The 22,992-nt window shown below is 39.0% G+C and overlaps 1 protein-coding gene across 1 annotated transcript in view; it reads right to left on the reverse strand.

Annotated features, from left to right (window-relative positions):
- Window positions 1-1,822: 1,822 nt before the first annotated feature.
- The window catches only part of Not1 (CCR4-NOT transcription complex subunit 1), a 462,156-nt gene continuing 440,986 nt past the window's right edge, over window positions 1,823-22,992 (reverse strand). Inside the window, exons 35-39 of the mRNA XM_070089800.1 lie at window positions 18,702-18,938; window positions 18,261-18,587; window positions 4,579-4,759; window positions 2,697-2,964; window positions 1,823-2,404 (exon numbers count right to left, since the gene is read on the reverse strand). Of these exons, the coding sequence (XP_069945901.1) occupies window positions 2,380-2,404; window positions 2,697-2,964; window positions 4,579-4,759; window positions 18,261-18,587; window positions 18,702-18,938 (1,038 nt within the window). The 3' untranslated portion in view covers window positions 1,823-2,379. The remainder of the gene's footprint in view (window positions 2,405-2,696; window positions 2,965-4,578; window positions 4,760-18,260; window positions 18,588-18,701; window positions 18,939-22,992) is intronic.

Consider the following 22,992-nt stretch of genomic DNA (forward strand, 5'->3'; position numbering starts at 1 on the left):
AATGAAAATGAAAAAAAAAAAAAAAAAAGGTACACCATAATTTATACCTGAAAAATCCAGGAGGGACTGCTCCCAAATCTGCACACTGAAATTATTCAATATGAAAGTATGAGACTTTGGAACATGATACAAAGTATCTCCTATACAAAGTAGGAATGTGATGAGTACACTAAGAGAGAACATGGTAAGTGTTAGAGGTCCCAGGCTTTTCAATACCCCCCTTCCTTTTTGCATAAGGGGGTTTACCAACAAACCTCTGGCTATCTTCAGGAGGGAAATTTGTAAGTTCCTCAAACCAATTCCTGATAAACCAAGCTGTGGTTTATACATTTGACTGCATACAGCCAGTAGTAACAGCCTAGTTGATCAGGCCTTGATCCACCATGAGGCCAGGTAGCAGGAGTGTTGATCCCAGAAAACCTCTCTCAGGCATCCTTGAGATGGAGATTTTAGACCGTCTGATAATAAATAAGACAAAAGCTTACTTAAACTTTATTCATATATGCCTTTCCAAAGGAAGCACAAAAACACAAACAGGTCACAGAAATCCTCCTACATAATTTTGTCTCATCTGCATTCTATCACAGTCAATAAAAATGTATGTACTACTCAAATCTAATAAAACTGAAAAAAGAATGCAATCCACGAGAGGAATAAAATTAAGTGGAAATAGCACGGCATCAATTCTTGAGCTGCAGAGCTGAAAGATTAGTTCCCAGTACCATCAGCTGCACAATAAAACTAAAAACCCCACAAACAAGTCTCAATGCTACAACTAGAAAACTATAAACCCAAAATCTGGAGAGGAAATAAACTTTTTTGGTCTGTCCTGGACCATTATCAGGTCATCAGAACATTTTAAAAAATGAAGTATTCAAACTATGTAATATTTTCAAAGATGGTAAAAGTTCCTACACAAAAAATAGATCGGATGCACACTAACTTAATAAAGATAGCAGTTTCATTTCATCCACTAATTTGCAGTTGAGTTTAGGAGCCCATAGGTTAAGAAAAACTATACTCTTTAAAAAGTCAATTCATTGTTTTGAAAGCACTAAAGCTGTTCAGTTATTCAATGGTTTTACCAAAGGCAGTTGCTGACATTATCATAAACTTGCTATTATTATTATCATCAACTAGTTACTAATCATGATTAATTTACTCTCATACTGTGGAAATAATCTCATGACAAGAAATACAATTCAATATCAATTATCTACTTTGTTCAAACGATACACCTACTATCCGACTTACGACCGAGTTTGGTTCCGAGAAACCGGTCTTAAGTCGAAATGGTCGTAAGTCGAACTTTACTACTGAATATCAACAAAACATTTTTGTAAAGACTTTATTTTATTGTTTTATTTTGGTATTTCATGTTTTACTTTACTTTTTATGTTGTTAGTATTGTATTTTATACTGTAAGGTTTAGGATAAACACTGTGTACAACACAAATAGTTGTTTATTTCCCAGAAATTTGGCATAAAAAACACGGTCCTAAGTCGAGCAGGTCGTAAGTCGGATGGTAGGTATATTTGTAATTTGAAGCCAATGGCCACAAGTCCCATAAAACTCTGTTGAAATATTCCCACCACATTCATATTCATAAAGGGGCAGTGGTGAAATAAACTAATCAAACAGCTTCAGGGTGAATTCACTGGATTTTTCCACAGAGAATGTTTATTTTCTTTTACAAGGCTAAGCTTCCCTAATTAGCCTTAGAAATGACCATTTATGGAAAAAATAAGAATGGCAACCTTACCCCTCCACCTCCTTGACTAAAATTCATGTAAATCCCACTACTGCTTTAAGGTGACCCAACATGGAGAGGCCATGAGTTGAGCCCCACCTATACCGTTTTTTTTTTTCAGGTTCATCTTGCTGTTATTTGTTAAGCATTGGAAAATACTGCAAGTTTTAAATATCATTCAACTGGTCAAATGTTTTTCAATTTAATTTTGCATAAACTGATTACGGGAACTGATCTTCCGAAGCCACAACTCTAGAAGACTATTTTCATTTGACATATTTACTCTTGTGGCTTACCTTCACTGAATTATTCTGTTAGATTTTGAGACATCTTTGGACTGAATTAAGGAAATATTAGTGTAGTTCTTTTATTTGATTGGTCTTTAAATACTGTACTGGCAAAATTAAAATAAAGGAATTTCTTGAACCTACAGCTCATGTTTTTGCAGTATATATGGTAGAAAAAATAGGAATAAAATTGAAACAAATCTTATTTATTATAGGATATCTAAGATTTCCCTCTTTGGAGTCAATGGAACTTGACAAGGTTTTCAGCAGTCCTCTTCTCTTAATACGATTCCCAAGGACCTTTAGTTGTTGAATTCTTGATACAGCAAAATATCTTGTGATTATATCATACAGCAGCTGAGAGTCCTGGTATAAAAACTGTGTCGGTGGCATGGAATTCTTATGACTTACATATCTAATTATACTAATACATAGCTTTTTGCTTGTTTATTTACATTAAAAATTACTGCCATTTAACGAGCTGAGGTAGGATAAAACATTTCTTAACGTGTAAAATAAAAGAATTAAATATTACCTTAACCCCTGTATAATCTTTAAATGGAAAAAAAATCATCATTCTGTATCATAATTTATATCATTATTACTGGAGTAATGTTAAAATACTATCATAGCTTTAATGTTAAATAAAATCACTTACTTCTCAATTTCTGGAGCACACTTTACAAACTCATGACTCCAAAACTTGAAAGAAGGATTCTTGATGAGTTCAATGAAGGTAATTAGTAGTCCCCATGGATGAGGACGATTGACAATAAGTCGTTCCAGAAGAACTCTGGTAATTTGTTCTTGAATAGCTTCTGTGTTAGCTTCAGCAAAGAGATGGAGTAGAGTACAGCTGAAGTAATGAGTGTGGCTATTTGGATATCGCAACTGATTGGCAATAGCATTTAAAAACAAGTATCGACCTGAAAGAAACAACAGTATGTGTATAGCTGTAAAAACTATCATAAAAGTACAGGTATGTAATAAAAAATTCCATATACAGCCTCTCCTAACTAGCGATGTACTCGTTTACCGACGCCTCGGCCTTACGACAGGCTCTCTGACCAGTATTCATACCTAAATAATGTATATAAGAGCTGATTTCCTATACAGTGGATCCCCGCATAACGATCACCTCCATATGCGACCAATTATGTAAGTGTATTTATGTAAGTGCGTTTGTACGTGTATGTTTGGGGGTCTGAAATGGACTAATCTACTTCACAATATTCCTTATGGGAACAAATTCGGTCAGTACTGGCACCTGAACATACTTCTGGAGTGAAAAAATATCGTTAACTGGGGGTCCACTGTATTCTGTTTATTTCAATATACAGTATACTACTGTATGAATCTTTAAAAATATACCAGAAATGTTATATATGATTCAAATATGACATTAAAACAATATCAAAGATGGTTGACACAAACTCGCTACCATTATAGTATGCTCCTCACTTAGCAACAAACTTGTTTAACAACATGGTCTCTGGAACAGAACTCTGTCATTAAGTGAGGAGATGCTGTATACAAACACAAAAGTATGCTAAAATCATATACCATATTTCGTGGCTTATTAGATGCAATTTCTTTTTTCCATAAAATGTCTCCAAAAACCACCAGTGTCCTATAAACTGAAGGTCAGTAATGGGAGCTATAAGTTTGGGGTGTAGGGTGGGCTGCAGCTCTCCCAGTTATGTCTGATGCTGAGCCATTGAAACTAAAACAAGTCCAGTGTTTCAAAATTAAAGTAAATTAATAACGTTATGAGACAAGCTATTTATGAAATATAGATACTGCACTGGGATACTGACAGAAAACGAAATTCCTCCTTAAGTAACACCTTCCTTTCTTATTTCTTAAACTACCAAAGTCACAAAGCAGCATCATTTATGGCAGGCACTTTAAAATAATGCTACCGTATACTACGCTAGTGTTAGCACATGCTGGGTATTTTCACTTTATTACTAGGTACCGGTAATCCTATTTACCATATGTTATGGTACAACAGCTGAAGCAGTCATTTTTGTTTATACTGAAGGTCATTGACAAAGACGCATCAGTATGCACTCTGGGACCCTCACTATATAGAGTTACGCACACAGCAGCAGCTCAGCCACCAGTGACTGTTTCACCAGTTCAAACTGAGAGATCATTGGGGTGTTCAGGTGTGCACTAGGCCTATCCTATGACCTACCCATAAATCAAACGTAACCTTATTTCTGCATGTAAAATTACCATAGGTTTCAGTGGAGTAAATATTACTTGGTATTAGGCAAACTTTTTTCTGATTATTAACTTCCAAAACGGGATGCATCTAATGCATCAGAGCATCTTATAAGCCGTGAAATACGGTATTTAACAGTATCTACAGTTAATCCATCCTCATCAGTTTATAACTTTTACATTGCTTGGATGTTCAGAATCCACTGTTAATTTGGTAGTTGCATGAGCATCTAAATTCTCTGATTTCCTAAGAATTTTATTTCTTGACCAGTATATTAACACACCTACAAACTTTAAACAAATTAGTTTACCTTCTGTGTCCAAATCAACACCAAGATTCTGGAATATGTCCATGTGGGCGGAATGAGCAATCGTGGACATGGAGGGAGTGAGACCCTTGCTATTAATCTGTGCAATAGCCTGCATGCCTACATACAGCACCAGGGAGTTCATCACAGACATGTTATAATGCATCCCAGGTTCATTGGATACCTGCTGTGAAGCAACATAATCTTTTAGCATATGAACATAACTAATGTAATGGGTTAGTTTTTATTGTCACAACACATCAGCCATCTCCCACAAGCACTTTAAGAGTTTTTATGAGGATAGTGAGACTCAGGTTAAGGTATGTAGGAGTGAGATTGTTTTCCAGTAAAAGTAGGCCTTAGACAGGGATGCATAATGTCACCATGGCTGTTTGACATTTACAGATGGGGTTGTAAAAGGTTGTAAAGGATCTAGTACAAAGTGGGAGTCGTCACAGTTGCTATCTGCAACTGTGACGAGAAATTCTGTGATCTGAGAAATTCTGAAGAGACATTGCAAAGGTTGGTAAATGAATTTGGAAGTGTATTCAAAGAAGGAAATTAAAAGTGAACATAGGAAAGAACACAGTGATGAGAGTAACAAAACTTTAGGTAATGAAAGATTGGAAATCATATTGGGTTGGAGGGAATAAGTTATCGTGGTTTTATAACACATTTATAGAAAGGGTTGTCGAAGAAGTGAATGCTAGAGTGCTGGGGAGAGGTGTGAGAATGAGAGTGAATCTGGTTAAGGAGTGGGAGTTGTCACAGTTGCTTTTTGCCAATGACATGGTTCTTTTGGGAGATTTGGAAGTTGTAAAAGTTAGTACATTGAATTTGGGAGAGCATGCAAAAGAAATAAACTAAAAGTAAACAGAAAATAGCAAGATCATAAAAATATCCAAAAATATAGGCAATGAGAAATTGGATATCAGATTGGAGGTAGCATGTAGTAAAAATATATTCGGATATTTGGGAGACAACTTGTCAGTAGGTGATTTTTTTGAAATATGAGATGAACCACATAACTGATAAAGGAAAAAAGGTGGGTGGTGCACTGAAGCATCCGGGGAAACAAAGAACTTCATATATGGAGGCAAACGGGGAATGTACCAAAGTATAGTAGAACCAACACTGTTGTATGGGTGATATACCTTTGAAGAATTTTGAGGGTTTAACTGCTCTTGGAGCCCAGAAATGGGCCAGGCTCGTCTGGTGCTTGCCTGATCAACCAGGCTGTTGCTGCTGGAGGCCTGCTGCCCCACATATCCATCACAGCCTGCTTGATCTGGCACCTGGTGAAGATACTTCTCCAGTTTCCCCTTGAAGGCCTCTACACTTGTTCCAACCGTGTCTCTGATATCTCCTGGTAAGATGTTGAATAGTCTGGGACCCCAGATGTTGATACAGTGTTCCCCTATTGTCCCCACTGCACCCCTGCTCCTCACTGGGTTTATTTTATACTTCGTCCCATACTCTCACTCCAGTATGTTGTTATGGAAGTGTGCAGATTTGGGACCAGGCCCTCGAGTACTTTCCAGGTATGTATTATCAAGTATCTCTCTCTGCTCCAGTAACATAGGTGGTTTACTGGCTCAATGCAAGCTGTAAACAATTTCTGTATTTGTTCCAGCTCTGATATTTCTCCTGCTTTGAACGGGGCCGTCAGCACTGAGCAATATTCTAAATGAGGGAGCACTAGCAATTTGAAGAGTGTCACCATCGGCATTATTTCCCTGTTTTGAAAGTTCTCAATACCCACCCAGTATCTTCCTGTCTGTCATGATCTTTGTCTTATGTTCCTTAAACGAAAGGTCAGCCGACATAATTATTCCCAGGTCTTTTACATGTTCCTTTTGTTCTACATAAGAACATAAGAAAGGAGGAACACTGCAGCAGGCCTGTTGGTCCATACTAGACAGGTCCTTCACAATCCATTCCACTAACAAAATATTTGCCAAACCCAATTTTCAATTCTACCCAAGCAATGAGCTTTGATAATTCTATTAACTCATGTGCAAGTCCTAATCAAATCCAACCCCTCTCACTCATGTATTTATCCAATCTAAATCTGAAACTACCCAAGGTTTAAGCCTCAATAACCCTACTAGGTAGACTGTTCCACTCATCAACTACCCTATTTCCAAACCAATACTTTCCTATATCCTTTCTAAATCTAAACTTGTCTAATTTGAATCCATTACTGCGGGTTCTCTCTTGGAGATCCTCAAGACCTTATTTATATCCCTTTATTAATACCCATCTTCCACTTACACACTTCGATCATGTCTCCTCTCATTTTTCGTCTAACAAGTGAATGTAATTTGAGGGTCTTCAATCTTTCTTCATAAGAAAGATTTCTAAGGATATGTATTAATTTAGTCATTCTACACTGAATGTTTTCTAACGAATTCATGTCCATTCTGCAATATGGAGACCAGACCTGAGCTTTGTAATCTAAGTGAAGCCTTACTAATGATGTATAAAGCTGTAATATAACCGCTGAACTTCTGTTGCTTACACTTCTTGATATAAATCCCAGTACTCTGTTTGCCTTATTACATATGCTTAGGCATTGCTGTATGGCTAAGTTCTACATTATTTAACTTATAAGTGCTAAAGTTATGAACACTCCCGAGCTTCAGAACCTTGCATTTATCTACACTGAACTGCATCTGCCACTTTTCTGACCAGGTACTGAGTTTATCTAAATTCTCCTGAAGTTCCCTGATATCTACGTTTGAATCAATTATCTTACCTATCTTTGTGTCACTGGCGAATTTGCTCATTTCACTAGTAAATCCCTCATGAAGATCATTGATATATATTATAAACAACAATGGGCATAAGACTGATCCCTGTGGAACGCCACTTGTTACAGATACTCGAGGGCTTGGTCCCAAATCTGCACACTGCCATAACAACATACTGGAGTGAGAGATATGGGAGGAAGTGTAAAATAAACCCAATGAGGAGCAGGGGTGCGGTGGGGACAATAAGGTATCAACATCCGGGGTCCCAGACTTTTCAACATCTTACCAGAAGATATCAGACTGCTAGAACAAGTGTTGAAGCCTTCAAGAGGAAACTAGACAAGTATCTTCACCAGGCTGTGATGGATATGTGGGGCAGCGGGCCTCCAGCATCAACAGCCTGGTTGACCAGGCAAGCACCAGACGACCCTGGCCCATGGCCAGGCTCAGAGAGTAGATATACTCTCGAAATTCTTCAAAGGTATAAAGGTAAAGGTACAGATCCCCACTCAGATTTAACCCCATTTATGCACACTGTCTGTGAGCCATGACTCAATCCATGAGTGCACTTTTCCCCCAATGCCATGAGCTGCCACTTTCTTTAACAGTTTTTGATGCAGTACTCTATCAAAAGCATTACTAAAATCCAAATAAACAATATCAAATTCTTTATCGTGGTCAACAGCCTCAAAAGCTTTACTAAAGAAAGTTAAATTAGTCAGACAAGAATGGCCTCTCGTGAAGCCATGCTGAGTATCATTAACCCTTTGAGGGTCGACAGGCCCTCTCCGAAACTCGTTCTCAGGGTCGGCCAAATTAAAAAAAAAAAAAAAAATATTTTCTTTTATGAAAAGATAGAAAATCTTTTCCTGATCATAAGGACACCAAAAATTTGAAATTTGATGGAAAACTTACGGAATTATGCTCTCGCGAAGTTAGCGGTCTCGGCGATGTTTACGCATCGGCGATTTTGCCCACTTTGAGCCCCATTTTCGGCCAATTCCACTGTACTAGTCGACAAAAAACATGAATATTTCGCTAGAACTCCATTTTTTCTATCGAATGGGTGCAAGAAACCACCCATTTATGAAATTCAACTATCCAGTACAGTGGTCAGAATTTAGCAATTTTGCCAATTTCACACAAATTTCAAAAGATGCCAATTTCCGAATAGGGTCCAGAATAAACAAGAAAGACATTCCTGGCACTAAAATGACATTTCCTCTGGTCATTAGTCACGTCTCAAGGCCCCTCTTATATTCTTTTGCTTTCCACTTTGAATTTTTATTCTCACAAAAAACATAAGATTTACTGTTATGCAGACTACTGCATAGTGTAAAAAATGGTATAATTATTATTGGCGCACTTGTGAAAGAATACTAGACTCACCAGTTGACGTGTATTGGACGCTTGGCACGATTTGTTTACTTTTGAAATTTGGTAAAAATCGAACATTTCTGCTACTTTGAGCTCAATTTCAAGGTACCTTTCATTGTAAAACCAGTCAAAATCATCTCAATTTCTGTAATATGTCTTCCATTCTATAAAATGAGACCAAGAAAACTAGAACACAACAATAAATACCATACGAAAACACAGTGCAAAGTAGCTGTTTTATTCCAAAAAAATGGTCAAAGTTTTTTTTTTCTCATTATGCACTGTGTGCTGCAGGATTTTTTTTAGACTATGCACACTGACCACATAGACCCATTCTTTCATATGAAGGCCTACCAGCTTTCTCCCACTAGATTTGAGGGCGCTAGAATTTAGGCGTACTAGTACGTCAAAAACCCTCAAAGGGTTAATCAGAGTATTGTTATCCAGATGGCTTCTTATAATATATATTTATATTTTATATTAACACACTGGCCGATTCCCACCAAGGCAGGGTGGCCCGAAAAAAAAAACTTTCACCATCATTCACTCCATCACTGTCTTGCCAGAAGGGTGCTTTACACTACAGTTTTGAAACCAACATTAACACCCCTCCTTCAGAGTGCAGGCACTGTACTTTCCCAGGACTCAAGTCCAGCCTGCCGGTTTCCCTGAGTCCCTTCATAAATGTTACTTTGCTCACACTCCAACAGCATGTCAAGTATTAAAAACCATTTGTCTCCATTCACTCCTATCAAACATACTCACGCATGCCCGCTGGAAGTCCAAGCCCCTCGCACACAAAACCTCCTTTACCTCCTCCCTCCAACCTTTCCTAGGCTGACCCCTACCCCGCCTTCCTTCCACTACAGACTGATACACTCTTGAAGTCATTCTGTTTCGCTCCATTCTCTCTACATGTCTGAACCACCTCAACAACCCTTCCTCAGCCCTATGGACAACAGTTTTGGCAATCCCGCACCTCCTCCTAACTTCCAAACTATGAATTCTCTACATTATATTCACACCACACATTGCCCTCAGACATGACATCTCCACTGCCTCCAGCCTTCTCCTCGCTGCAACATTCATCACCCATGCTTCACACCCATATAAGAGCGTTGGTAAACCTATACTCTCATACATTCCCCTCTTTGCTTCCAAGGACAAAGTTCTTTGTCTCCACAGACTCCCAAGTGCACAGCTCACCCTTTTCCCCTCATCAATTCTATGCCTCACCTCATCTTTCATAGACCCATCTGCTGACACGTCCACTACCAAATATCTGAATACATTCACCTCCTCCATACTCTCTCTCTCTTCAATTTGATATCCAATCTTTCATCACCTAATCTTTTTATCCTCATAACCTTACTCTTTCCTGTATTCACTTTCAATTTTCATCTTTTACATACTCTACCAAATTCATCCACCAACCTCTGCAACTTCTCTTCAGAATCACCCAAGAGCACAGTGTCATCAGCAAAGAGCAACTGTGACAACTCCCACTTTATGTGTAATTCTTTATCTTTTAACTCCACACCTCTTGCCAAGACCCTCGCATTTACTTCTCTTACAACCCCATCTATAAATATATTGAACAACCACGGAGACATCACATATCCTTGTCTAAGGCCTACTTTTACTGGGAAATAATCTCCCTCTTTCCTACATGTTCTAACTTGAGCCTCACTATCCTCGTAAAAACTCTTCACTGCTTTCAGTAACCTACCTCCTATACCATACACCTGCAACATTGCCCCCCTATCCACCCTGTCATACGCCTTTTCCAAATCCATAAATGCCACAAAAACCTCTTTAGCCTTATCTAAATACTGTTCACTTATATGTTTCACTGTAAACACCTGGTCCACACACCCCCTACCTTTCCTAAAGTCTCCTTATTCATCTGCTATCCTATTCTCCGTCTTACTCTTAATTCTTTCAATAATAACTCTACCATACACTTTACCAGGTATACTCAACAGATGTATCCCCCTACAATTTTTGCACTCTCTTTTGTCCCCTTTGCCTTTATCCTACAAGATGTTATTCCTCCTTGCCCTATACACGAAATCACAGCTTCCCTATCTTCATCAACATTCAACAATTCCTCAAAATATTCCCTCCATCTTCCCAATACCTCTAACTCTCCACTTAACCCTTCGAGGGTCGACAGGTCCTCTCCGAGACTTGTTCTCAGGGGTCCCCAAAATTTAAAAAAAAAAAAAAAAAAAAAAAAAGAAAAGATAGAGAATCTTTTCCCGATCATAATGACACCAAAAGTATGAAATTTGATGGAAAACTTACGGAATTATGCTCTCGCGAAGTTAACGGTCTCGATGATGTTTACATATCGGCGATTTTGCCCACTTTGAGCTCTATTTTTGGCCAATTCCAATGTACTAGTCGACAAAAATCATAACTATTTCGCTAGAACATTATTTTTTATATCGAATGAGTACAAGAAACCACTCATTTACCGATTTCAACTATCTAATAAAGTGGTCAGAATTTAGCAATTCTGCCAATTTCACACAAACTTCAAAAGATGCCAATTTCCAAATAGGGTCCAGAATAAACAAGAAAGACATTCCTGGCACTAAAATAACAAGTTCTCTGTTCGTTAGTCACATCCCCAGGCCCCTCTTATATTTCTTTGGCTGTCCACTTTCAATTTTTATTCTTACAAAAAATAGAAGATTTACTGATATGCAGACTACTGTATTAGTGTAGAAATGGTATAAATAATATCAGCGCACTTGTGAAAGAATATTAGACTCACCAGTTGACGTGTATTGGACGCTTGGCATGATTTGTTTACTTTTGAACTTTGGTAAAAATCAAACATTTCTGCTACTTTGAGATCAATTTCAAGGCACTTTTCATTGTAAAACCAATCAAAATCATCTCAATTTCTGTAATATGTCTTCCATTCTATAAAATGAGACCAAGAAAACTAGAATACAATAATAAATACCATACGAAAATACAGTGCAAATTCGCTGTTTTATTCCAAAAACACGGTCAAAGTTTTTTTTTTCTCATTATGCAGTGTGTGCTGCAGGATTTTGTTTATACATGTACTGCACACACTCACCACATAGACCCATTCTTTCATATGTAGGCCTACCAGCTTTCTCCCACTAGATTCGATGGCGCTAGAATTTAGGCGTACTAGTACGTCAAAAACCCTGGGTCGTAAGCCGTACTAGTACGACCGAAACCCTCAAAAGGTTAATAACTCTCCTCTCCTATTTTTAACTGGCAAATACATTTGTTCTCTAGGCTTCCTTAACTTGTTAATCTCACTCCAAAACTTTTTCTTATTTTCAACAAAATTTGTTGATAACATCTCACCCACTCTCTCATTTGCTCTCTTTTTACACTGCTTCACCACTCTCTTAACATCTCTCTTTCTCCATATACTCTTCCCTCCTTGCATCACTTCTACTTTGTAAAAACTTCTCATATGCTAACTCCATCATCTGGCAAGACAGTGATGGAGTGAATGATGGTGAAAGTTTTTCTATATTGGGCCACCCTGCCTTGGTGGGAATCGGCCAGTGTGATATAAAAAAAAAAAAAAAAAAAAAAAAAAAAAAAAAAAAAAAAAAAAAAAAAAAAAAAAAAAAATGCTAACTTTTTCTCCCTTACTACTCTCTTTACATCATCATTCCACCAATCGCTCCTCTTCCCTCCAGCACCCACTTTCCTGTAACCACAAATTTCTGCTGAACACACTAACACTACATTTTTAAACCTACCCTATACCTCTTCGACCCCATTGCCTATGCTCTCATTAGCCCATCTATCCTCCAATAGCTGTTTATATCTTGCCCTAACTGCCTCCTCTTTTAGTTTATAAACCTTCACCTCTCTCTTACCTGATGCTTCTATTCTCCTTGTATCCCATCTACCTTTTACTCTCAGTGTAGCTACAACTAAAAAGTGATCTGATATATCTGTGGCCCCTCTATAAACATGTACATCCTGAAGTCTACTCAACAGTCTTTTATCTACCAGTACATAATCCAACAAACTACTGTCATTTCGCCCTACATCATATCTTGTATACTTATTTATCCTCTTTTCCTTAAAATATGTATTACCTATAACTAAACCCCTTTCTATACAAAGTTCAATAATAAGTTCTTATAATCTCAGCTATAACTGACTAGTAATTTGCCTACAGTTGAGGTCAGGCTTACTGGGCGGTAATTTGATGGTAACGACTTGTCCCCTGCTTTAAAAAATAGCAATTACATTAGCCATCTTCCACATATCAGAAACTACACCTGTTTGAAGAGATAATTTAAAAATATTAGTTAATGGTTCACAGAGCTCCATTTTGCATTCCTTAAGAACTCTTGAAAACAGCTCATCAGGACCCGGCGATTTATTTTGTTTCTCTCGGTCTATTTGTTTCATAACCATTTAACTAGTGACTGTGATGCTACATAATTTATCTTCTTCAGGCCCACTATAAAAATTAATTATTGGGATATTGTTGGTGTCTTCCTGTGTAAAAACCGTGAGAAAAGAATTATTTAAAATCGAGCACATTTCATTCTCTTTGACAGTAAGATGCCCATAGTTATTTTTAAGGGAGCTACATTATCTCTAACTTTTGTTCTATACACCTGGAAAAAACTTTTTGGGTTAGTTTTCGAATCCCTAGCAACTTTAATTTCATACTCCTGTTTAGCTTCTCTTATTCCCTTTTCAACGTCCCTCTTAATGTCAGTATACTGATTCATAAGATGTTCCTCACCTCTTTTGATATGCCTATAAATTCCTTTCTTCTGCCCTAAAAGATATTTGGGTCATTTTTATTTTGGGTCATTTTTATTTGATCTAATTTGTTTATATGGGATAAATGTTCTTTGGGCACCATGTATAGTGTTCAGAAAGCTGTCATATTGATAGCTCTCATCGTTACCCCAGTCCAGAGATGATAAGTGTTCTCTAAGGCAACATAAGTGTTCTCTAAGCCCTCTTGAGTTTTGTATATAGTGTTCCTTTCGAGTACTTAATTCTTCCCATACCTAAGCAGGTGAAACTTATCACCATTGAATGTCATGTTGTTCTCCATTGCCCACTGGAAAACCCTGTGTATGTCTTCCTGTAATTTTTCGGTGTCCTCTACCGTAGTGACTTTTATGCTTATTTTAGTGTCATCTGCAAATGATGATACAAAAGTGTGATGGGTGTTTTTATCTATGTCTGCTATGAGGATGAGAAACAGCAGGGGTGCCAGGACAGTGCCTTGGGGCACTGAGCTTATGAACTCGCTGATGTTGAATTTTGCTGTTTACTACTACTTGTTCTGTTGTGTGTTAGGAACTCGAAAATCCATCTGCCTATCTTCCCGTAACGCCGATGGCCCTCATTTTGTGCGCTATCACTCCATGATTGCATTTGTCAAACACCTTTGCAAAATCTGTAAATCACATCTGCATTTTGATCTTCTTCCAATGCCTCTGTAATTCTGTCATAATGGTTAGGCAGCTGTGACAGGCGTGATCGTCCTGCTCCAAAACCATGCTGGTTGTGCTGGTCCACGAAATTTATAATCTGCCGTCTCATCACTCTTTTGAAGATTTTTATGATGTGAAAAGTTAGGGCAACTGGTCCGTTATTTTAGCTAGTGCTCTATTACCTCCCTTTATGCAAAGGAGCTATGTCTGCACTCTTTAAGGCCTCCAGTATTTTCCCTAGAACTAGGCCCTTTCTCCAAAGAATACTGAGGGCTTGCGCTAGTGGTACTTTGTACTTCTTTATAAACAGATAATTCCATGAATCTGGTCCAGGTGCTGAGTGAGTGGGCATGTTGTCCATTTCGTTTTCGAAATCTATGGGATTTGTATTAATGTCCGTTAGTTGGTCTGCGTGGCCTTCTGCTGGAGTGAAAAATATTTCTGCATTTTCTACCTTGCTGTCATTTAGTGGGTTGCTGAACACTGACTCGTACTGTTCTTTTAGGATTTCACTCATTTCCTGTTCATCGCCAGTATATGAATCTCCTCTCAATAATGGTCCAATTCTGCAGGTAGTTCTTAGTTTGGATTTTGTATAGGAATAGAAATATTTTGGGTTTCTTGCAGTATCCTGTATGGCCCTTTGTACTTCTTCTGTTAGGTATGACATCCTGAGTTTTTGCTCTAATTCAGTGATCTCTTGGCTAAGCCTATCTTTCCTCTGTTGCAACATCTTTGTGTTTTTAAGCAATTCAGTAACTCATTTTCTTTTTCTGTACCATCTCCTACGGGTGTGAATTACTATTACAATTAAAACTAAGCGTTAAACCCAGCATGAGTGTGAAGCATGGGTTTAGAATGCTGCAGTGAGGAGGAGGAGGCTGGAGGCAGTAGAGATGTCATGTCTGAAGGTGTGATTATATAAGTATTCAGAGTCTGGAGATTAAGTGTGGAGTTACCAACAGTGTTATTCAGAGGGCTGAGGAGGGGTTGTTGAGGTGGTTTGGATAATTTGGGAGGATGGAGAAAACTAGGAGGGTGTGTAAATCTGAGGTGGAGGTAAGGACAGGTAGGGGTTATTTTAGAAAAGATTGGAAGGATGGGAGGTAGGGAGTACGGAGGGGGTGATTAAAGGAGGTATAGTGCATGCACTTGCAAAAAAGGAGTGGGGATGTAGCAATTTGAAGGGGTCATTTGAACCATTATGTCTGCACCCTTCTGGTTTGACAGTAATTTAAAGAGTGACAGTGAGAGTGTTTTCTTCTTAGTTAAGTCACCCTGTTTCAGTGGGATATGGTTGGAGTGTTAAAAAATTGTAATAACCATTACAAATATAACAGTCCTACTAAACATAACAAAAGTGTCACTCATAAATCAATTTCTACAGTTAATGTCAAAGACTGAAAATTTTAGCATTCATGTAAAAAACTAAATATAATCATCCAAATGTTATAAGTTAATTTTAAGATTGCCCGAAATGCTCTGCCTAACCAGAGGCTTTCTATGACATATGTCATCAATGTAATCCTAAATCAATTATATAATGCACCATTTAGTAGGAGAGTGAGAAAAAGTGAGAGTATGTAGGGGTATGTGTGTACTCACCTAGTTGAGGTTGTAGGGGTCGAGTCCGAATGCATGTGTGTGCGCGCGTGCGTGCGTGTGCATGTGTGTCAAGTGTTTTTATACATTGGCTAACTCGGTAATGACATTCCTGAAAGTGGCATGTAATAAAAAAAAAATCGAGAAAAATGAAAAGATCATCATAAGGGTAAAAGACCCCCAAAAAGCCAACCAACTTTTCTTTAGGTCTTGAAATTGTAAAAATACTGATAATAATGTACAGTGAACCCTCGGTTTTCATGTTTAATCTGTTCCAGAGTGATTGGCGAAAATGGAAACCATTTTCCCGTAATCGTAGGCTGATTCAGTAATGTGTTATGGTTAATACAATACATGTACTTTCAGCTACAAAAGTTACATAATTATTTCTTAACTTAAATTCTGGTTGTTGGTGCGTGTTGATTTTAAAAGGAGTAGAGAAGGATGGTGTAACCCTCATGGGGAATGTTGTGGATTGTTGGTTGAAGCAAACAGCTGATTCTTACACCGACGGCTCTCAACCGAGAGGAAAACCTCTAACGTATTCACCACACTAAGCCATACTGATTGGGGCACTTTGTTCCATGCACTTTTGATGCAGCTCATGTCACCTGCAATGTTAAATTTATGCCTAAATTCTAGCACTCTGAGGTCTGAGTCAGCATCCCTTAATACAGCAAGTTTCTGCATCACTTTTCAAGGGTAGTTACACTTAAACATTCTAATAATTCAACAACAGTACAGCTTCACAGGTAAAACATGACTTTGGGAATAAAATACCTAAACCAGTCAGTAAATATTTCCTCTGTCATCTTTGCTGATTGGTTTTTACCTCCAAATAACTGGTAGTTTTATCTATATCTTTCAAAGCACAGGGAGCCTTGGAGTGGTACATAACATTCTGAGTTGATTGACACATTACTGCAAATCCTTTGCTGCCTTTAACCTTGGTGCACTTTTCTCTTGCTGGCTGATGTAAGTTCTCACTGGCATCTTTCAACATTCTTGTTTCTACAGCATTAAACACTTACTGCTGCTCGTAGCCACTTTCAGAAATAATTTCCTGTAATTCAGAAGGGGAATTCCTTGCAACAGTAGTGTCAGAAAAAGCACATTCACCAGAAGATTTAATACTATGCAACCAACTGCACAATTAGAATATGTGAAACCAGTCTGTACTAAACAAGCACTCTTGCTCAGGCTTCCTTTCCTCATAACACACTATTTTATAGTACTCTAAGACTCTTTTTCCTTATGATGAAAATGAGTGGTGCACCTTTCTTGTTTTTTGTTAAATCCACTCACTCAACAAGCCTTCCATCTTATTTAACTGTTTTGACTTATTTGTCATTCTTTTCAGGAGCACAACCTGTATTGGTCATTTCACAAGCAGGTAATCTTTTCCTTAATCTTCCTGACCATGCAAATTGATGCCACATTACGTCACAGGCTCACTCCATCTTCATTACATGTGCCACACTTATCTAATATCTCAATTTTCTTATTAAAAATACACACACACATCAAGACTTTCACACTCGTGCTACTTTTTTGCACTTCCAGGAATACTCACACTCTTCTTGGGTACCATGGTTACTATCCAGAAGTGAGATGGTATCTCATCTCTGCAGCGCCTAGTGCTGCACCCAGCAGCACTAGGTGTTGCTCGTGATCCGAGGACACTCGTGGTAGTAGTAAGCTCAAGGCTAATTTTAACCACCTCCCGTTTGAAAACCAGCCTCCACAAGCAGTTTATATAGCAAAGAAACCACAAAACAAGTGGTATTGAAGCATTTACCAAACTGCAACCAGCTGGGATTAGATCCTGTGATACTTTCTCCCACCTCATGACAGAACAATGGTCCCATTGGCTTAACCGCTTGACCATCGATCCTTCAGATAAGCCTTGAGCTTACCGCTATCACGAGTGTCCTCGGATCATGACCAACACCTAGCACTGCTGGGTGCATGATCTCTGAAAGATCGATGGTCAAGTAGTTAAGGCAATGGGACTGTTGCTCTGTCCCTTGAGGAGAGAGAATGTGTTGCAGGATCTAATTCCGGCTGGCTGCAGTTTGATAAATGTTTCAATACTACTTGTGTCGTGGCTTCAGTACACACACACACGCACACTATATATAGCCGGACTTGAGTCCTGGAAATGGGAAGTACAATGCCTGCACTTTAAAGGAGGGGTTTGGGATATTGGCAGTTTGGAGGGACCTCTAAACTGTCGTATCTCAGCGCCTCTCCAAAGATAGTGATTATGTATGAGTGATGGTGAAAGTGTTGAATGATGATAAGTTTTTTCTTTCTTTTTGGGTCACCCTGCCTCGGTGGGAGACACACAACATGTTAAAAAAAGTATATATATATACATATACACACATTCATACATACACATTATAATCTACATATGCAAATGTATATATACATGTATACATACCTATTCTGACAATCTGAACAATTCACATACCTGTAAATATGTTCTCATATCTGAGAGAAATGTTACTGGTGTCCTGTTCTTTAGATAGGAATCTAAATTCTTCTTGAATTCTGGAGGTTGAATGAGGCTGGCAACAGTAGTGTGAATCTTAGGTGATACAGTAATTTCTGGCAACATGTCTACTTTGAGATTTGGTGTAAAAGGATCTGGAAGGCGCATATTTCGTGGAAAGGCAGACAGAATGAGATTACGCATCTGGATGCAATTTGGAGGGATGACATCACAGAATCCATAGTGGTATTCGCATAAGAATTCAGGAAAGTCATGGAGGAGGACCAACAGCACACGTAGGGTACCCTGTAATGTTAAACAGCAAATTATGTAAAAATACTGAAGATATAACAATAGTATGGTATTCATAAGCAAAAATTGTATCTGACAAAACAATCACTATATTGTAGATATCTTTACCTTATAGAGCATTGTCAGTGGTTTGGCTAATTCAGCATTCCTTAAAAAGGGTGCTAAAAATGTGAAAAGATCTGCTAACAACATGGAGTACATGGACCATCCCTTTTGTTGTGGTGTAATAGCCAACATCCGGCCAATGAACACTCGATGGCTCACAATTTCCAGCCAGGCATAAGCAAAGCCAGGACACTTACTGGGGCGTAACAGATGTAATGTTTGCGTAAAGGCCATCAATACCTGAAAGAGATGTATGATACAGACTATGCAGACTAACAGTAAACAGAAGGTAAAAGAACTATAAAATACAGTGGACCCCCGCCTTACGATATTAATCCGTTCCTAAGAGCTCATTGTAAGCCGAAATTATCGTTAGCCGAATTAATTTTCCCCATAAGAAATAATGGAAATCAAATTACAGTGGAACCTCAAAAATCGAACGTATCACATATCGAACGTTTCGAAAATAGGACCATTTTTTTGGACAAACTCTGTCCCTATTATCGAACGCGCCCATATTTTCGGACCGCAAGGTATGGGACATGTCCGCGGGCCCGCTCTGTCCGCGTCCCCACGCAGGCGCCGTGAGCAGTCTAGCTTTGTTTATACTTGAGTGAACACTAACCTGCGCTCTCATTCACACATTTTACGATTATTTCGTTGTGTTTAGTGCTTGTGGGACTGTGAAATAAGCTGCCATGGGCCCAAAGAAACTTGCTAGTGGTACCCCTGTGGTAAAGAAAGTGAGAAACACCATAGATGTGAAGAAGGAAATAATACAGAAGTATGAGAGTGGTGTGACACTTGTTGAGCTTGCCAGGATGTATGGGAAAAACAAGTTGGCCATCGGTCAAAGAAAGAACAAATCAAGGAAGCTGATGTTGCAAAAGGTGTTAATATGCTAACCAAAAAAAGACCACAAATAGTTGAAGAGGTTGAGAAGTTGTTGCTGATGTGGATCAAGGATAAAGAGATTGCAGGTGATAGTGTTTCAGAGACGATTATTTGCGAAAAGGCAAGGAAGTTGCATGCCGATCTGGTACAGAAAACTCCTGGAACCAGTGCTGATAATGAATTTAAGGCCAGCAGAGGCTGGTGACAGATTTAAGAAGCGTAGTGGCATACACAATGTTGTAAGACATGGTGAGGCAGCCAGTTCAGACAAACGGGCAGCTGAGAAGTTTGTATAGGAGTTTAAGGGGTACATAGACAGTGAAGAATTCAAACCTGAACGAGTGTTTAATTGTGACGAAACAGGCTTGTTTTGGAAGAAAATGCCAAAAAGGACCATCATCACACAGGAGGAAAAGGCCCTGCCAGGACACAAGCCTATGAAAGACAGGCTTACTCTTTTGTTCTGTGCTAATGCTAGTGGTGATTTTAAAGTGAAGCCTTTACTTGTGTATCATTCAGAAAATCCCAGTGTGTTTAAGAAAAACAATGTCTATAAGAACAAGTTATGAGTCTTGTGGAAAGCTAATCATAAGGCATGGGTCACAAGACAAATTTTCAAAGAGTGGGTCTATGAAGTGTTTGGCCCCAGTGTGAAAAAATACCTCCAGGAAAAGAAATTGCCACTCAAGTGCCTCCTGTTAATGGACAATGCTCCTGCTCATCCTCCAAACTTATTAGACCTCTTGTCTAAGGACTTCAGTTTTATAAAAGTGAAGTTCTTGCCTCCTAACACCACTCCTCTCCTCCAGCCCATGGACCAGCAGGTCATTTCTAACTTCAAAAAACTCTACACAAAAGCAGTGTTTGAAAAGTGCTTTGAAGTGACCACAGACACTAAGTTGACCCTAAGAGAGTTCTGGAGGAATCACTTCAACATCTACAACTCCACAAGCCTTATAGGTAAGGCTTGGGAGGGAGTGACTTCCAGGACTTTGAACTCTGCTTGGAGACAATTGTGGCCAGATTGTGTCCAAAAGAGGGATTTTGCAGGGTTTGAGGCTGACCCTGACCCAGCTCACCCTCTGCCTGTTGTGGTCTCTATTGTGGCATTGGGGAACACCCTGGGGTTGGAGGTGAGTGGTGAGGATGTGGAAGAGTTGGTGGAGGACCACAGGGAAGAGCTAACCACTGAAGAGCTGCAAGAGCTTCATCTGGAGCAGTATCAGACCACAGCTGAGGAACTTGCTTCAGAGGAGGGAGTGGATGAGGTGCCTTCTTCAAAGATTAAGGAGATTTGTGCCAAGTGTTTGTGCAGAAGTACCACCCTGAGCAAGCTGAAACAAGCCATCTTTGCAACAAGTTCAGTGACAGAACCATGTCCCATTTTGGGGAAATGTTAAAGAGGCGCCAGAAACAGAGGACTGTGGACAGTTATTTTGTGAGACAGGGGTAGAGTGACTCTCAAGCTGGTCCTAGTGGCACTAAACGACAGAGAAGGAAAGTAACCCCAGAGAGGGCTTTACCCGAAGTCCTCATGGAGGGGGATTCCCCTTCCAAACACTAACCCCAACTCCCTCTCTCCTCCTCCCTATCTTCCAGATGCCATCACCAATCTTCAATAAAGGTAAGTAAAAATGTTATTTTAAATGTATTGCTATACATAATTAAAAACTATAGTATTTATTTTATGTAAAACTGTAATTAATCTCTATAAAATGTATTTTTTGTGTGAATATTTTTCGGTTTCTGGAACGGATTGTATTTCCATTATTTCTTATGGGAAATATTACTTTGAATTTCAGACTTTTCGAATTTAGAACTAGCTCCTGGAACGGATTAAGTTCGATTTTTGAGGTTCCACTGTAATCCGTTCCTGACACCCCAAAGTATGAAAAAATTTTTTTTTTTTACCACATGAAATATTAATTTTAAAACACACAAACTGAAGAAGCCATGCACAGTTAATACTCTACTAAGAATAGAACACATGACACTTACCTTTATTGAAGATCTGGTGATGATTGATGGGATGGGAGGAGGGGTGTGTGTGGAACTTATTGTTTAGAAGGGGAATCCCCTTCCATTAGGACTTGAAGTAGCAAGTCCATTTCCGGGGTTCCTTCCCTTCTTCTTTTAATGCCACTAGGACCAGCCTGAGAGTCACTGGACCTCTGTCGCACAACAAATCTGTCCATAAAGCTCTGTACCTCCCGTTCCGTTAACATTTACTAAAATGGGCCATAACATTGTCATTGTACAGGTTGCCAACACGGCTTGCAGTAGCTGTGTCAGGGTGATTTTCATCCATAAAAGTTTGCAGTTCAACCCACTTTGCACACATTTCCTTAATCTCTTTTTTCAATTCCATACTAATTCTCACCCTTTTTACCACAGGGATGGCACTAGAAGCTTTCTTGGGGCCCATGGTGACTTATTTTGCAGTTACAAGCACTAAAAACACTGGGATAATGTGAAATGTACCAAATGTATGTGTAGATGCGACCGCACTGGCTGGCTTGTAAACACTGGCGCTGAGGCCACACGTGGGACGTGTCCCGGACGAATCACGTAAGGCGAGTTTTTTATCATGAGGCGAGGCAAAATTTTTGCGTTCAAATGCTTCGTATGGCGAATTTAATGTAACACGATGCGTTCGTAAGGCGGGGGTCCACTGTACTCAGATGCTTCTTGGTGAATGTGCCTTAACTCTTTAGCATTCCATCATCGAAATAATGGAGGGATTTGGATGCGCTTCTTCTAGTAAGCTACAGCCTGGCCATTTCTAAGACCTTTTTATTCCTATAACTTTTGCTGCAACTTTCCTAATTTTCATGAATTTTTGAAAATGAGTCCAAACAGGCATTACTATTATTAACGAGCAATTAAAAAAAGTGTTAAATAATGGTGGTAGTGTTTCTTTTTTGGGTCACACTGCCTCAGTGGGAGATGGATGCCATGTTAACCCTTTCACTGTTGAGATCCCTGCTCACAAACTTGCTCTAAGTGTTGAAGAATTAAAAAAATTCACGAAATGATAAAGAATATTTTCCTGATGGTAATGACACCAAAAATACGAAATTTGATGGAAAACTTATGGAATTACAGTGGACCCCCGCATACCGTTGGCATCACATAACGTTTAATCCGCATACCGATACATTTTATCGCTAAAATTTTGCCTCGCATACCGCTTAAAAACCCGCTCACCGCTGTTCGTCCGAGACGCGTCCAATGTGCGCCTTAGCCAGCCTCACATGTTCCGCCGGTGGCATTGTTTACCAGCCAGCCTCCGCGGTAGCATCCAAGCATACAATCGTAACATTTCGTATTATTACAGTGTTTTTGGTGATTTTATCTGGAAAATAAGTGACCATGGGCCCCAAGAAAGCTTCTAGTGCCA

This window comes from Cherax quadricarinatus, chromosome 29 (assembly GCF_038502225.1).
Source record: "Cherax quadricarinatus isolate ZL_2023a chromosome 29, ASM3850222v1, whole genome shotgun sequence".
Taxonomy (NCBI): domain Eukaryota; kingdom Metazoa; phylum Arthropoda; class Malacostraca; order Decapoda; family Parastacidae; genus Cherax; species Cherax quadricarinatus.